The sequence below is a fragment of the Aedes aegypti genome, chromosome 1 (assembly GCF_002204515.2).
Source record: "Aedes aegypti strain LVP_AGWG chromosome 1, AaegL5.0 Primary Assembly, whole genome shotgun sequence".
In the NCBI taxonomy this organism is placed as follows: domain Eukaryota; kingdom Metazoa; phylum Arthropoda; class Insecta; order Diptera; family Culicidae; genus Aedes; species Aedes aegypti.
The window spans coordinates 246,594,272-246,608,668 of record NC_035107.1 but is presented as its reverse complement, the minus strand read 5'-3'; the positions used below and the strand labels follow the sequence as shown (position 1 = coordinate 246,608,668).

Sequence of the window (14,397 nt, the reverse complement as noted above, 5' to 3'; positions counted from 1 at the left end):
CAAAGTTGCCATTTTCGCATTCGTATATCGTATGGCAGGTACGATTATACTCTACGCCCAGGGAAGTCAAGGAAATTTTCTTTACGAAAAGATCCTGGACCAACCGGGATTCGTACCCAGACACCTTCAGTATGGCTTGCTTTGTAGCCGCGGACTCTAAACCATTTGGCTAAGGAAGGTTTATTTCATTTACTGAAAAATCTTTATAACACTCCGTCGCTACCACACATGAGGCTTGATCACTATTTCTATACAATACTCTAAAAAGTCTATATTATTTTTGCATCCAAAGTCCCTTTAAAGCAAAACAATCTCAAAAGTCATGTTTTTCCTTGCTGTTGATTTGATCGTGGTGTGAATTTTTGAATCACCATAGATTCCTACACGACAAGCGATCCTTTATAAGATCACTATCCTCTATAAAGGATCACTATACACGACTATTCCATTGGTTCTTAAGGAATTCGTTCGTGGACTTCGCGAGGAGAAGCTTCAGGGATTCGCTAGATGTATTCAGAGATACAATCCAGTTAGCCATCCACAAAGTCATCTAAGGATTCGTTGAGAAATTCTCCCAGAATTTGCCATGAAATATATCCAGTGATTTCTAAAATCATGCTTAGTGGAATTACAACAAATTTTCCGCCAGGAAATTCTTTGGCAGTTCAATATATCACATATAGGTTTTAGAGATTTAGTCACTGTTTCAATGCAAGTCTCTAAAAGTCTCTATTTCTAATGAAAGGTCTCTAAAGTCTTATTATTCATGGGAAAGCTTCGAAATTTCTTCTGGTGCTTTATACAGTTTTCTTATGAAATACATCACTCCAGAAATTTCAAGTTCGTCCCGAGATTCTTCCAGTGGTTCGCCAAGCGATGCTTAGAAGAAATTTTCCACATTTTTCTCAATGAAATCTAACACAACAACCTCCTGTAACTTCCATAGAAATTCCTCCAAAAATTTGATCAAGGAATGCACATCATTTCACCGATTTATCCAGTTGTTACTTAAGGCGCTCTGAAGATTACTATAAGATGTTTTATAAGAAAATCCACAGTGGTTTATTCCAGAGTTTTCAAAGGAATTCGTTTACGGAATTTTCCAGAAAGCCATGCAAGAATCCATTTTCCAATTATTATTGCACCCATTACATACAATTCCTGCAAGAATTCATCTACAGCTTCCCCCAGGAATTGCTCCTAAAATTACTCTAGAATTCTCGCATAACTTCTGATCTCGCCCTAAAAGCCATTGGTAACCATGTGTGTAGCACGTTGTTTCTGAGCATTTTAATGTATTTTCATGTTATTTAACAACTCTATGGGGAAGGAAGGATCATTATCTAACTGCCCGTGATGTTGGTTTGGGTGCTTATTCTATCATTTGCTCAGAAACAACGAGCTACACACGTGGTTACCAATGGCTTTTAGAGCGTTATCTCAGAGTATGCGAGAATTGTTCCAAGGACTCCTCAGTACATTCGACCAAGTATTTCTCATAAAGTTCCTTCACATATTCTTCTAGGAATTTCACCACCATTACATCCAGGTATTACTTCCACAGTTCTTTCACCTGCTTCTCGAGCAATTTCTCAAGTAAAATCTATATGGATTCTTCAAAAGTTCATTGAAGGCTTCACAACTGTGAAACAAATAGACCGATGTCCTGCTGGATGTTGTCCAGTCCAGAGATGTCATTTATATTTTTAACAATAATCATCTTAGCCGTTTAGGTAGAAAATTCACGAAGAACGAATCAAGAGTCAGACTTCCTTGCGGAAATTCATCAGGAATTCCTACAGAAGTTCTATCAAAGAATATTTCAGGAGTTCCTTTTGCAACTACATCCTGGATTTGTTCAAGATTTTCCCTAGTAATTTCTGAAGAATTTGGTAGATAGTTACTTGGATGACTTTATGGTTAAGATCTTTGACGACTACCTTGAGAAAATTATCAAATAATTTGTAGATGAATTGCTGGAGGAATCTCAGAATTGACTTCTAAAGGTATCTTTACAGAAATTTCTGATAAAATATTAAAGAAACTCTAGGGAATCCAGAAAGAATCACTGGATGAATTCCTAGAGGTCTTCGGACTTTCGGGAGAGATTTCTGAAAGAATCATGGGTGGAATTCTTGATGGAATCTCTGGAGTATTTTCTAAAATAATCACATGAAAAATTCCAAGTTGGATTTTTAAAGGTATCTTGAATGAAATTTTTCCTTATGTCACGCAAATGAATTACTCAATTCAATGATCTCTGATGAAATCTTTGGAATATTATCTGCAGGAAACATTCAACGAAGAGATGAATTATTTTCTGATAAAATTCCTGAAAAAAAAATCATGAAAGAAAAACATTTAGTAATACGAGAAGTAATATTTGAAACATCATGAGAAATTAAAAAAAAAAACTCGTGAAAATATCCTTGGAGAAATGTCTAGTCATATTCTCTCTCATATAAACTCCTGAAGAAATCTAGGTAGTAATTTATGATGGATTTTTTGAGCAAATACCTGAACAACATGCTGATGAAATTTCTTAAGGAATTTCATTATCACCATCAAAAATAAATGGCGTTGATTCACGAGAAATATTCGGAGGCATACTTAAAAACACACTCTAAGATGTCTAGTCGGCTTCTCTGATCCCTTTTTAGAGACTTGGCCTCTCTTTTAGTGCCAATCTTCAAGTCTCTATTTTCAATTGGCTTGTTTAGGGGTATCCTATTTTTTACACATTGTGATTCTACGTTAAAAACTATACCGGAATCCAAAGTTTCATGATTTTTCGTGCCCTGAAACTGGTTTTAAAACACGTTTGAATTTAGTATGGAAATCGCGTTTGAATCACCCCTCGGCTAATTTTACTTCGGGACGAACTGTTATTATGTAAATTGAAATGTCATTGAGTCGACGAATTGAAATCTTGTTTAATCATTTATTATATCAAAATTAAGAAATTAAAGCGCAATAAAACCGTGTTACACTTAAAAAATGTGCTCTTTCGATCAAGCTACAAAAATATGTGAATTTTTCATCACTAAACAACCCAATTGAAGGTCTCTTACATCTATTTTCTTCGGAGCTACATACATAGATTTTTCCACTGATTATCAGATTCCTCGCTTCAGAAATTCGTCTTAAGTTTAAGTTCTTAAGAATAGTTTTAGCATCTTACTATCTACAGTAATTTCCATAGAAATTATTCAGAAAACTTTACCAGAGACTATCACAGAATTGTATCCAAAGATTTTTATAGTAAATTTTTCTCTAGTTGTTACTTTAGGACCTCCAATAATTTCTTCGTCAATTATCTGGCTAGGGAAAAACATGGCTAAATTCTTTGATGCACACTTTGAAAAATTTCTGAGAGAATCTTAATATTCCTGAAGGAATCTTGGGAAGTATATCTTAAATAATTCCTGAAGGTGTTCCATTATTTAAAATCTGTAGTTGAAATCTCAAACAAAATTCTGAGCGAAATTTTAAGAATATTCTAAAATATCCCTGAATAAACCCCTTTAGAATTCCTAAGAGAAATTACTGGTTGTAATCACAAATAAAACTCAAATAAAAATCTTGAAGGAAATTTTAAAGAGATGCATGCGAAAATTATTGGATGAGTTCTGCGAGGGCTGAGGATTCCATTGAGTGATTCCTGAAAGAGTCTTTGGAGCAATTTCTGAACGATCATCATTTCGAAAGGTATCCTTGAAAAACATCCTGGTTAAATTCTTGAAGGTATTCTAAATAAAAATCATGGAAAAATTTCTTGGAAAGTCAGTGAAAGATTCACTGGAAATCTTCAGAGTAATGCATGAATGAATCTCCTGAATAATATTCCTGAAGCAAATACCTGAATAATTTTGATGCATACCTCTAACAAGTCTTTATCTTCAATAGAATCTTCAAGTCACCTTTTTTTCTTTACAACGAATCCTAGTGCGAGATTCAAAAAGCTTCAAAGATACTTTCGGAGATTTTTAAGCGACTGTTCCATAGCTTCTTCAGGGATTTCTTCTCTCCGGGTATAGATCTGGTGTAGTGGTTAGAACACACGCCTCTCACCCCGAGGATCTGGGATCGAATTCCATCCCCGAGATAGTCATTTATGACGTGAAAAGTAATATTGACGACTTCCTTCGGAAGGGAAGTAAAAGCCGTTGGTCCCAAGATGAACTAGTCCAGGGCTAAAAATCTCGTTAATAAAGATAGGAAAAAAACATTTCTTCTCAAATTCCTCGCATCAACCAGAAGAATCGGTATTATTGTTGTTTTCTTAAAAAAAAAAATCTTTTAGAATAACAACTACCGAAAAGCTAAACATTACATATACTTTGCAATTGGATTAAATGGACAAATTGATGTGAAGTTTTGCGAAAAAGTTACACGTCTTCTCAGTAATGCGCTCTCGGGCTAGGCATTGGATATCAATAGAAAGCGTTATGTTTGGATGGGCATCTAATTCTTCCGAAAGAAAGGCACTTTGCGAAAAAGGACCACGTGATTATTGAGCTGAAATCGAATTCAAGTTAACTTCTGCGTCCATGAGTCCTCTCATGGCGTAGTGGTAACGCGCCCTAACTAGAGATCAGGGAGTCGTGAGTTCGATTCTCACTGAGAAGACGTGTAACTTTTTCGCAAAACTTCACATCAATTTGTCCATTCAATCCAATTGCAAAGTATATGTATTGTTTAGCTTTTCGATAGTTGGTAAACTTTCACTCGGCTGGTTAGCCGTAAAACTACGATTCATAATTAAAAATACGTATCTTTTAGAATACTTTTAGGGACTCCCCTAGGAATTTTTACATAATTTGTTCCAGGGATGTACTTCAGCACAACGCCATTACCTCCAGTAATTGGCATAGAGATTATTTTGGAAACTTTCGCAGGGAATACTTATGGGATCTTCTCCAAAGATTTTTAATTCTTCCACCGATTTCTCTAGTTATTACTTTAGGAGATCTTCCAAAGATTCCTCCTTGTTTCAAGAAAATCCACAAAGGATCTTTGCAGAGTTTTTGAACAAATTTGTTTTGAGATTTATCCATAAAAACCTAGATGGATTCTTTCAGGTGTTCATACTCTGATTTTTTTCAGTTATTTTTCGAACATTTTCATGAAGACACACATTTCAGCCATGGTTTCTCTTTAATATTTTTTGGAAAATGTCCTCCATACATCTTTGGAACTATTCCTGGATTAATTCTGAGAAGTTTTTTTTAGAAAATGTCTTCCTTTGAATTTTAAGAGGTAAATACTTTGAAAACAATCCTGGTTTAAATCGGGAATGGAGGACCAACGGGAATCTTGAAAGAAATCCTTGAGAAATCGATTAAATGAATTCTTGTATATCTTTGGACTTCATTGAAAACGAATCCATGAATCTTTGGAAAAATCTTGATGAAATCACAAGTGCAATAATCATATTCTCAGAACAAATGCAGGTGGAATTCTAGGAATAATCTTGAATAGAAATCTTAAACATTTTTGTAGTCTTTAAAAATTCACTCAATGAACTCCTGCAGAAATAACCCGAGTTATACATGAAGGCAACTTTCATAACTAATGAAACTAACTAAAGAAAGCCATAGAAAGTCCTAAATTAATACAAGTGATCTACGCGGAATACTTGTCCTGCTGTCATTCTAAAGAATTTTTCTCTCCTGTTTCCAGGTTGGTTTCTTTTTGAATTCTTGATTCCAATCTGGTCGTTTTTTCGAGCATAAAGTTTCTTAAGTTCTTATTTTAAGACCCTCAGCCGCTACAAGCACTAATTTGAAATTGATTGCAGCTTCCCTTTGATTTCCAATTAGCTTAGCTTAATTTAGACTGACTATACATATATATGGTTGCTAATCTGCGATTGACCGAAGATGCATAAAGGATCAACTGGAAGATCGGCTGGGTTCGGCCATAATATTTTTCAGTGTGTATAATTCAGTACCTCTATCTATAAAGAGTCAATAATGGCGCCGGACACGGCCTTGTGGTGAGGTGGGATTGGGGGAAGTATGTACAACCTTTGCTATTTGGAGACCGTGTTTACCTCTGCATCTCCACAAATGTTACTGGAAGGGATGTTTGTTAGTAGGCAGGATCGTTGGGTCACAGGATTCACTTTGATAAGCGATTAGTCCATGATGAGCAATTATTTGTGAGATTTAAACGTGCTTATAAATATGATACTTTTAGTTACCTTGAAAATATCCAAGTGGAAGAAAATTAATGTCGGCACATCAAGGGACGAATTATGTACAGTTTGTTAAATAATCATTTTACGTATTATTCCCACCTTTGGACAGATTTGAAATAAAAGCATTTAACAGATTTGAAATAAATCAGTTTCGAGCTGTCAAAGCAATTGATGCACAAGCTGCAAAATTTAATGCGTTGTTATTCGTTGATTTCGCTTATTTTTTCGCCGATTAAATAACTTCGTGCCACTAAAGTGGATAATCACGCCTCGGGCCGTACACTCAAAATAATCCAAACGTCATAGCTACGTGAAAAATCACGTAGATTCGTAGAAATGATTTTTTTCTTGACTTCACCTGTCTAAGGTAACAATCACCGAATCATAGGTAAACATTAAATGTAGCTTCGGTCATTCTTACTGTGGTTAACCTATCAAGCTTACGTGGAAATTTCGTACATGGATTGATTCATCTTGAAAGTATTCATTATATGGTTCATTCTGTGTTATGATGGCGTCAGTCAACAACAAACTTCAAGAGTAAGCGGAGTCAGCTATTTTATATATTATAAATTAGATTAATCTAAAGGTAAATTTTGTTCTTGTCGCTGATAATCTAATATTGAAGAAAATTGTATTGTTTTAAGATAACAATTGTATCGCATCTACCGACATGGTTCGAAATTGGACTGACAAGCGGCTTTGGTAGTCTGGAGTTAGACGAGGATGTTTTCCTCGCCGAAATTCAAACGTGTGTAAATCATCCATCTATGCGTTTTTATTAGTGATTTACTTCATTTATCACATTCTTTCATTGAAACAGGAAGGACACCTATAAACATCTGGCAGAAGAATCCATTCTCGAAATTCCCGAAATTCGCACCCAACTATCAATTTCTATAGCAATGACATGAAAACTCAGTGTTCCGTGACGAAAATGTTTGATCTCTTTCGAATAGCTAATAAAAGTTGCATATTATTCACTTTAGTTCCATATCATTTTATTGCAAAATTATGTATATTCAGAAAACAGTGCAAAGCTAAGTAGATTGCATCTATACCGATTTTAGTTGAAATGTACTGGAAGTTTTATTTAGCTTCCATCAATGCCCTTGGTGAATCATACGAAAATTTCACGTAGCTCTTACGCGGCTCTCCGATAGAATGACACTAGTTCATGGGTTCATCGGTTCATTCTGTGTCACCTATGATTCCCGTAAGAGCTACGTGAAAAGTGCGATGGAAAAAAACCACGTATGTTTCCACGTAACAATGACGTTTGGATTATTTTGAGTGTAATACTCCGCGCAATAATGTGCAAAGTTCGCAATCCAACATAATTATTCGCCGTGATTACGATAAAACTCCGTCGGTAACCTCAATCGTTGACTCCGGTGATCGTAACGATGCCAAGCTGCTAAAACGTACCCACTGCCAGCCTTCTCCAGCCGACGATCACAATTTCCTCCCGATGGAGATCGGAACATCAATCCAACCGATGGTTGCTACACAGAACCTCTTCGAAACGCTGTCCACTGACGACCCAGATGGAAACGTAAACAACAAATCGCAATCGCCACCCAATGCCCCGAAGAAGAATCGCCGTCCTCCTCCCATCACAATCGTAAGCAAAGGTACCAAACACTCCCGCGAGCTGATGAATCTGGCCGATATCCCGCAGTCCGGTTACCAACTGAAAGCTGTTAAAGCTGGCACGCAGCTTAATGCGTCGGACGAGAACGTTTTCAATGCCGTCATCAAGGTGCTACAATACTCCAACACGGAGTTTTTCACTTACACCCCATCGCACCAACAGCCCGTACGATTCATACTCTCGGGTCTCGCACTGTATGGTTTGGCGGAGCTGAAGGAGGAATTGTTGCTCAATGCAGTGCGCCCGTTAGATGTTAAAATTTTCTCTCGAAAGCAAAATGGTCCCGAAGAAACTGTGTTGTATCTGCTTTGTTTTGAGAAAGGATCTACCAAGCTTTCGGAGCTGCAAGGTGTCAAGACTCTGTTCAACACGGTAGTAAAGTGGAGATTTTTCACCAGAAAACCTGACGATTCGGTCCAGTGCCATCGATGTCAACGCTTCGGCCATGGAATGCGCTTTTGTAACATCTCTCCATCCTGTGTCAAATGCGGGGAGAAACATCTCACAGCAAACTGCAAGCTCCCGATGAAGGCCAACCTCAAGGATGCTACCGTCTCGCGCAGTCTTATTCGGTGCGCAAACTCACACAGGCAACTTCCGAGGTTGCCCCAGCCGACTGAAGTATATCAAGCAACTCGAAGAAAATCGTCAGCGTGCTTCCAAGAAAACTACGATGCCGAACACCCGCGCACCTCCGACCTCTCTACCTAGGATCAATTCCAGCGTTCAAAATCGTTTGAACAATCCTAGCGCCGGTGAAGGACTTTCTTTCTCGCAAGTACTGCAAGGTTCCGGCCAACCAGAGCGACGTGCAGATCTTTTTTCCATCTCCGAGTTTCTTTGCCTGGCGAGGGACCTTTTTCATCGGTTGCAAGGCTGCCGCTCTAAGGAACAACAATTTCTAGCACTATCCGAGCTAATTATCAAATATGTGTATAATGGCTAGTCCACCTGCGCGTAGTTAATTGAAACGGAAGATCCGTTCACAGCAAATTGCTAGAATTTTTCGACTTTGTACAACGTCATGGCATAGATGTAGCTGTCGTCACCGAAACCTGGTTACGCCCAAATACTCCATTCCTTCACCCAAATTTCTCCTGTGTTCGGCTCGATCGGCCATCAAGTGTTGAAGGCGGCAGAGGAGGAGGTGTACTAATAGCTGTGCGTAAAGGATTGGTTTTCAAGCAGCTGAATATTTCGACCAAAAAAATCGAGGCTACAGGAGTTACCATCTCAACGACTGGTAATAATGAAATATGCATAATCGCTGCATACTTCCCTGGTACGCGTCGGGGCTCTGAGTGGTCCCAGTTTCGACGTGAAATCCGCTCTTTGGTCACGCAAAACTCACCGTATTTCGTCATTGGGGATTTAAACGCCAGACATCGTTCTTGGAACTGTGTCAAGAATAACAAAGTTGGAACTATCCTGTGTCAAGAGGCGTCACATTCGGGTTTCAATATCAACTTTCCTGACTCCCCTACCTTTATTCCTGCAGGGCGAGGAAGCCCATCCACGTTAGACATTGTGCTGTCTAACAATTTGGTCAACATGTCGAAACCAATCGTTCACAATGAGCTGTCGTCTGACCACCTGCCCGTTACTTTCGAGATCAGTTTGTCGGCCGATTCTGTGGCAAATACTGCCACTGTTCGCTGCTATGCACGTGCAGACTGGCTTGCTTTCCAACGGTTGATTAACACCAAATTGTGTCCAAACGACCCTATGTTTTCCAACATCCGCGATGAAAATGGAGTTAATACTGCGCTCAATTTCTTCAAAGACGCTCTTCTCGACGCAGAATCGTTTGCTGTGCCGCTGATCACCCCTCGTCCGTACGATGTAGCGCAAATTCCCGACGAAACAAAACTCCTCATCCAGCTTCGTAACCGGCGTCGACGGCAATGGATGAGAATCAGAGATCCTATGCTGAAACAAATTGTTTTTTCGTTAAATGATCGCATTCGTGGGGAATGCGCAAACGCACGGTTCAGCAAGTTTTCTCACACGTTAGCTACTATGGAGCGGGGCGATAATAAACTTTGGCGCATCACCAAAGCTTTAAAGAAAACGACTAAGTACAGCCCTCCACTGCGCAGTGGAGACACGTTATACGCTTGTCCTAAGGAGAAGGCCAAATTGCTTGCTGAAAGTTTCGCGCTTGCTCACAACAATCAAGCTACTAGTGATAGGGACACTGTTGAAGCTGTTGAGCGTTCTGTCGAACAGATCGACCTTTCCCCGCCTGTGGCCTATAACTCCTGGTTAGTCCGCCCCAAGGAAATTGCCACAATCATTCGCAATTTGAAACCCAAAAAAGCGCCTGATCATGATGGAATCAAAAACATGCTTCTGGAAACACGCTATAGTTGTCGCCATTCCGAAAGCGAATAAGGACCATTCCATACCTTCTAACTACAGACCAATCAGCTTGTTGCCAACATTGAGCAAACTTTTCGAACGCGTCATTTTGACGCGCATCGAGAAACACCTGGAGACAGTTCGTTTGATTCCTCATGAACAATTTGGATTTCAAAAAGGACATTCTACCAGCCATCAAATCGTGCGGATGGTGAAGGAGGTAAAACGTAATTTCCAGCAAGGAAAATCATCAGGCCTAATCCTTCTTGATGTAGAGAAAGCGTACGATTCAGTATGGCAAAAAGCGATCTTGCACAAGATGTTGCTGGGTAATTTTCCGATGTCGATTATGAAAATAATGCGAAGCTTCCTGAAGGATCGTTCCTTCCAAGTGGCAGTAAACGGCTGTACGTCTGATCGAATGTCCGTACCATTCGGTGTTCCTCAAGGTTCTGTTCTGAGCCCAACACTATACAACATCTTTTCCGCCGACATAGTAAAAGTTAACGATGTCCAGTACTATTTTTTCGCTGACGACACTGGTTTTCTTGCCTCACATCGCGACGCAGGAACAATAATCGACACGCTACAGCATGCCCAGAACTCCATCCAAGAGTACCAACAAAAATGGAAGGTGAAAGTCAACCCTACGAAATCGCAAGCCATTTTCTTTACTCGCCGTCGTAGCCCTCGTCATCTACCCCAGAGATACGTTTCTTGCAACGGCGTGGACATTCCATGGTCACCAAATGTTGGTTATCTTGGTATAACCCTGGATCAGAAGCTAAAGTTTGGTTGTCACGTGACCAACTGCCTCCAAAAATGCGATAAGGTCGTCAAAATGCTGTACCCTCTTGTAAAAAGACACTCCCGTTTGGACCATGGTATCAAGATCCTGTTATACAAAACCGTTCTCAGGCCAACGGTTGCGTATGGCTTTCCTGCTTGGTACGACTGTGCACAATCACACCGGAAGAAAGTTCAAGTTAAACAAAATCGTTTGCTCAAGATGATTCTTGATTTGAGCCCTTTTCATCCGACTGACGAGGTACATCGACTTGCCGGCGTTGAGCGGATCGATGATTGGTTTCAGAGATTAATGCCTAAATTCCTGGACAGCTGTTCATCATCTGTAAATCCTCTTTTACAAGAGCTGGCCGCATAGCTGTGATATGATATTATATTTAAGCTTTCCTTTTTTCTGTCTTTTTTCTAAGCAATTTCGAAGTTTTTTTTTGCGCTTTTCCTTCCATGTCCAAATAGTTGTTTGTCGTTGATTATCACAAAATGTGGTTTTGTTCTATGTCATTGTTGTAAGGAAGTCCATATCTCGATAGTTAAACTTTAAAAACAAATTGTAAAAGCTAAGGTAAAAATAAAAATATTTGAAATTTGAAAAAAAAAATTGAAATAAAGGTATGAAACAAGCTCACCAATTGATCTTCCATCTTTGACAGCGCAGCTACCCATAAACCACTTTCAGCTTCACTTAACACATACAGATTCCTAAACACCCGTTTGCTTTCCCATTGCAGAATAACAGGCAAACCGCTGAACGAACACAACCTGCCGATGATGCTTCCGAACGGGCAAATCTTCGGCCAGCAAGCGATAGACCAGATGCGCCAGGACAACGATACCATCGTGTGTCCCAAGACGAACGAGAAATTCCGCTCGCCCAAGATCGAGAAGGTTTTCGTCATGTAGTAGAGCTATTCTACCGAGAGGGAGAGAGAGGAAAAAACACGTTTTCACACCCCGAGTTCATCATCATACAAAAAAACTGCTACAAACAGCAGCACCCGGCTGCGGTATTATAATATATAAATAGCGACTAAAATCTAACAGACATACACACGAAATGGAATCGAATTTGTAGCGATAGGTTTTTCCATCTTGTGATTGGATTCTTTTGCTTTTATCAATCTTCTTTCGTTATCTTCATTCGGATTTTATCAAACTATGTATTGGAGGAGATTCCAGTTTTAATTCACAGTGCAATTGTATCTACCTTCATCCTCCTCTATTTCGTTTCTACTACTAATTTGGCTTCAGTTGTAGACCTGAAACTTAGGCAAGATTATTCTCAGTAGAAACAATTGCCTCAACATTTGTTGAATCTGTTTTACATTGTGGAATATTTCGGAAAATCATTACATATTATTGAATTTGAATTTATTTTTCCATAAGATAGGATCGATATAGCAATAGCTTATAATATTGTACATGTAAAGCAAAAGCAAAGGAAACACTATTTTAATAGTAGCGATATGAAAAATGACAGCTGAGTGCAAACTGTTTTCAAATACCAAAACTACGCCATCTGTTTTACGCAGCATCTCGTGTTGGATGGACTTTGTTGTGAGTATACTATATGCGATAATTATCGACATTTTGTTTTATTAGTAAGTATATGATGCAATCTTTCCTACGAACGAAGAAAACTGACTCGCTCGGAAGATTTGGCATGCTATCGGCAATACACTTCATTTCAATTTACATGCAAATGCTGGGACTAGAGCAGCAGAATATATCAAGTGTGAAAAAAATATCAAAATGGAAAACAGATAGGCTTTTTTTTCTGCGAAATTTTTAATTGCTAGGTATTTGTTTCGAATTATTTTTTCTGCATTAAATGTCGATTGAGAGCAATGAAGTGAGTAATATAGATTTTTTATCTTTATAACATAATCATCCAAATTAATGTTGTCAAATCTTATTTGTTTAGAATTGAAAGAAATGTCAAACAATGTTCTACCCTGAAAACATTGAGGACGTAGGTACCAGTTTTTGCATCCCCAAGGTCCTACAGCTCCTGCATTCGGATACGTCTCATCCGTCACGTCATTCAGGGGTTTGTCATGATACTAGTTCCACCTATCAATCCAGACGTCAATTAATCGGGGCATTCTTATCAATGGATCCTGTTACAGATGAGAAGTTGATCATTTTTTCAATAGTTTGACCTCCATACTTGATGCATAAGTTTGTTGCCAAAAATTATCCAAATAAACTTCGCGGATATTCCTCCAGAATATATTTTCCTATGAGTTTTCCCTATGAATTTTCCCAGTTCAGTGTTTTTTTGATGAATGAGTTGTGTCCCTTCCATAAGAACTTATTCTACACCTTCTCGCCTCGTTTCTTTCGCATCGTTCAAATGTTTTCCGCAATACTACTTCCACCTTTTAAAACATCCGTTCCTTCACCACAATTGTAGTGTAAAGGACATGACTTTCTTTCAACATGCATAAAACAAAACCATCGGAATCGAGTGTCACTTTATTTTACTATATAACCGAACAAGATTTATTTGGTTCTCAATATTCAAATGTCAGCCTCTGTTCTGTCTGTTTGCGCATTCTTCCGCTTCGCTACGAAACATTCTGTTAAGCGTAATTACTCTACTGTAGTGTAGGTTTTTTTCTTTGTAAAAATCTGCAATTAGTGAATGAAAACGAAATCGCAGCTGTTGGATTTTTCTCATTTTTGTTCCTTCTCTTATTTAAGTAAAATGTATCAAAAATCTTCAACCATCAAAACTGCTTCACTATTGTTTTTTTTTCTCGTATGTTACTTTTATTGTTTACTTTTGGAAAATGGAGCTCGAAAATTGCTTATTGTCATATTATGGTTCCACGTGTATTTTTGTTCTTCTCCTTTTTTTGTGTTTGTTCATGTTTTGAGTCTTTTTGAGATTTTCTGTAGATTTGAGAGAAAAGATATCTATTCGTCACCAGGCATCCACAAAGTAAAACGTGATGCTTTGAGGATTCCTAGTCGCTCCTAGTTATAGCGAATGGATTATTTAAAGTACAAAGTTGCGAAGTTTGAGAATGAGAGTCTATCAAATGTTTGAGTTGGAAAGTCGTATTGTAGTTGATATAAATGATTCTTAACAGTATTTTTTTTTTTTTTTTGTAAAATAGACTTCTAAGTATAGTGTTTGGTTGAATATTTCTGTAACAGTATGAGTGTTCTAAGCTGCTTAAGTAGTTTTTATATAGTCTGCATATTAACGGATATGTATTTTCTATCTATGTGGGTCAACTAGTGTTGTAGTTGTGTATAGTTTTTTTTTAGAAGATTTGATCAGCTTTGTTAAGGCTACTTCCCGTCGGGCTTAACGGGGATGATTTTCAACTGTTTGATTAGTGTGAAATGTGTGTGTAAAACAAGG

General features: G+C 38.3%; 1 protein-coding gene across 1 annotated transcript in view; it reads left to right on the top strand.

Moving 5' to 3' along the window:
* Positions 1-12,917, top strand: part of LOC5566477 (macrophage erythroblast attacher) — a 41,042-nt gene extending 28,125 nt beyond the window's left edge. The window contains exon 4 of the mRNA XM_001650814.2: positions 11,753-12,917. Coding sequence (XP_001650864.1) covers positions 11,753-11,924 — 172 coding nt within the window. The 3' untranslated portion in view covers positions 11,925-12,917. The remainder of the gene's footprint in view (positions 1-11,752) is intronic.
* Positions 12,918-14,397: the final 1,480 nt, after the last annotated feature.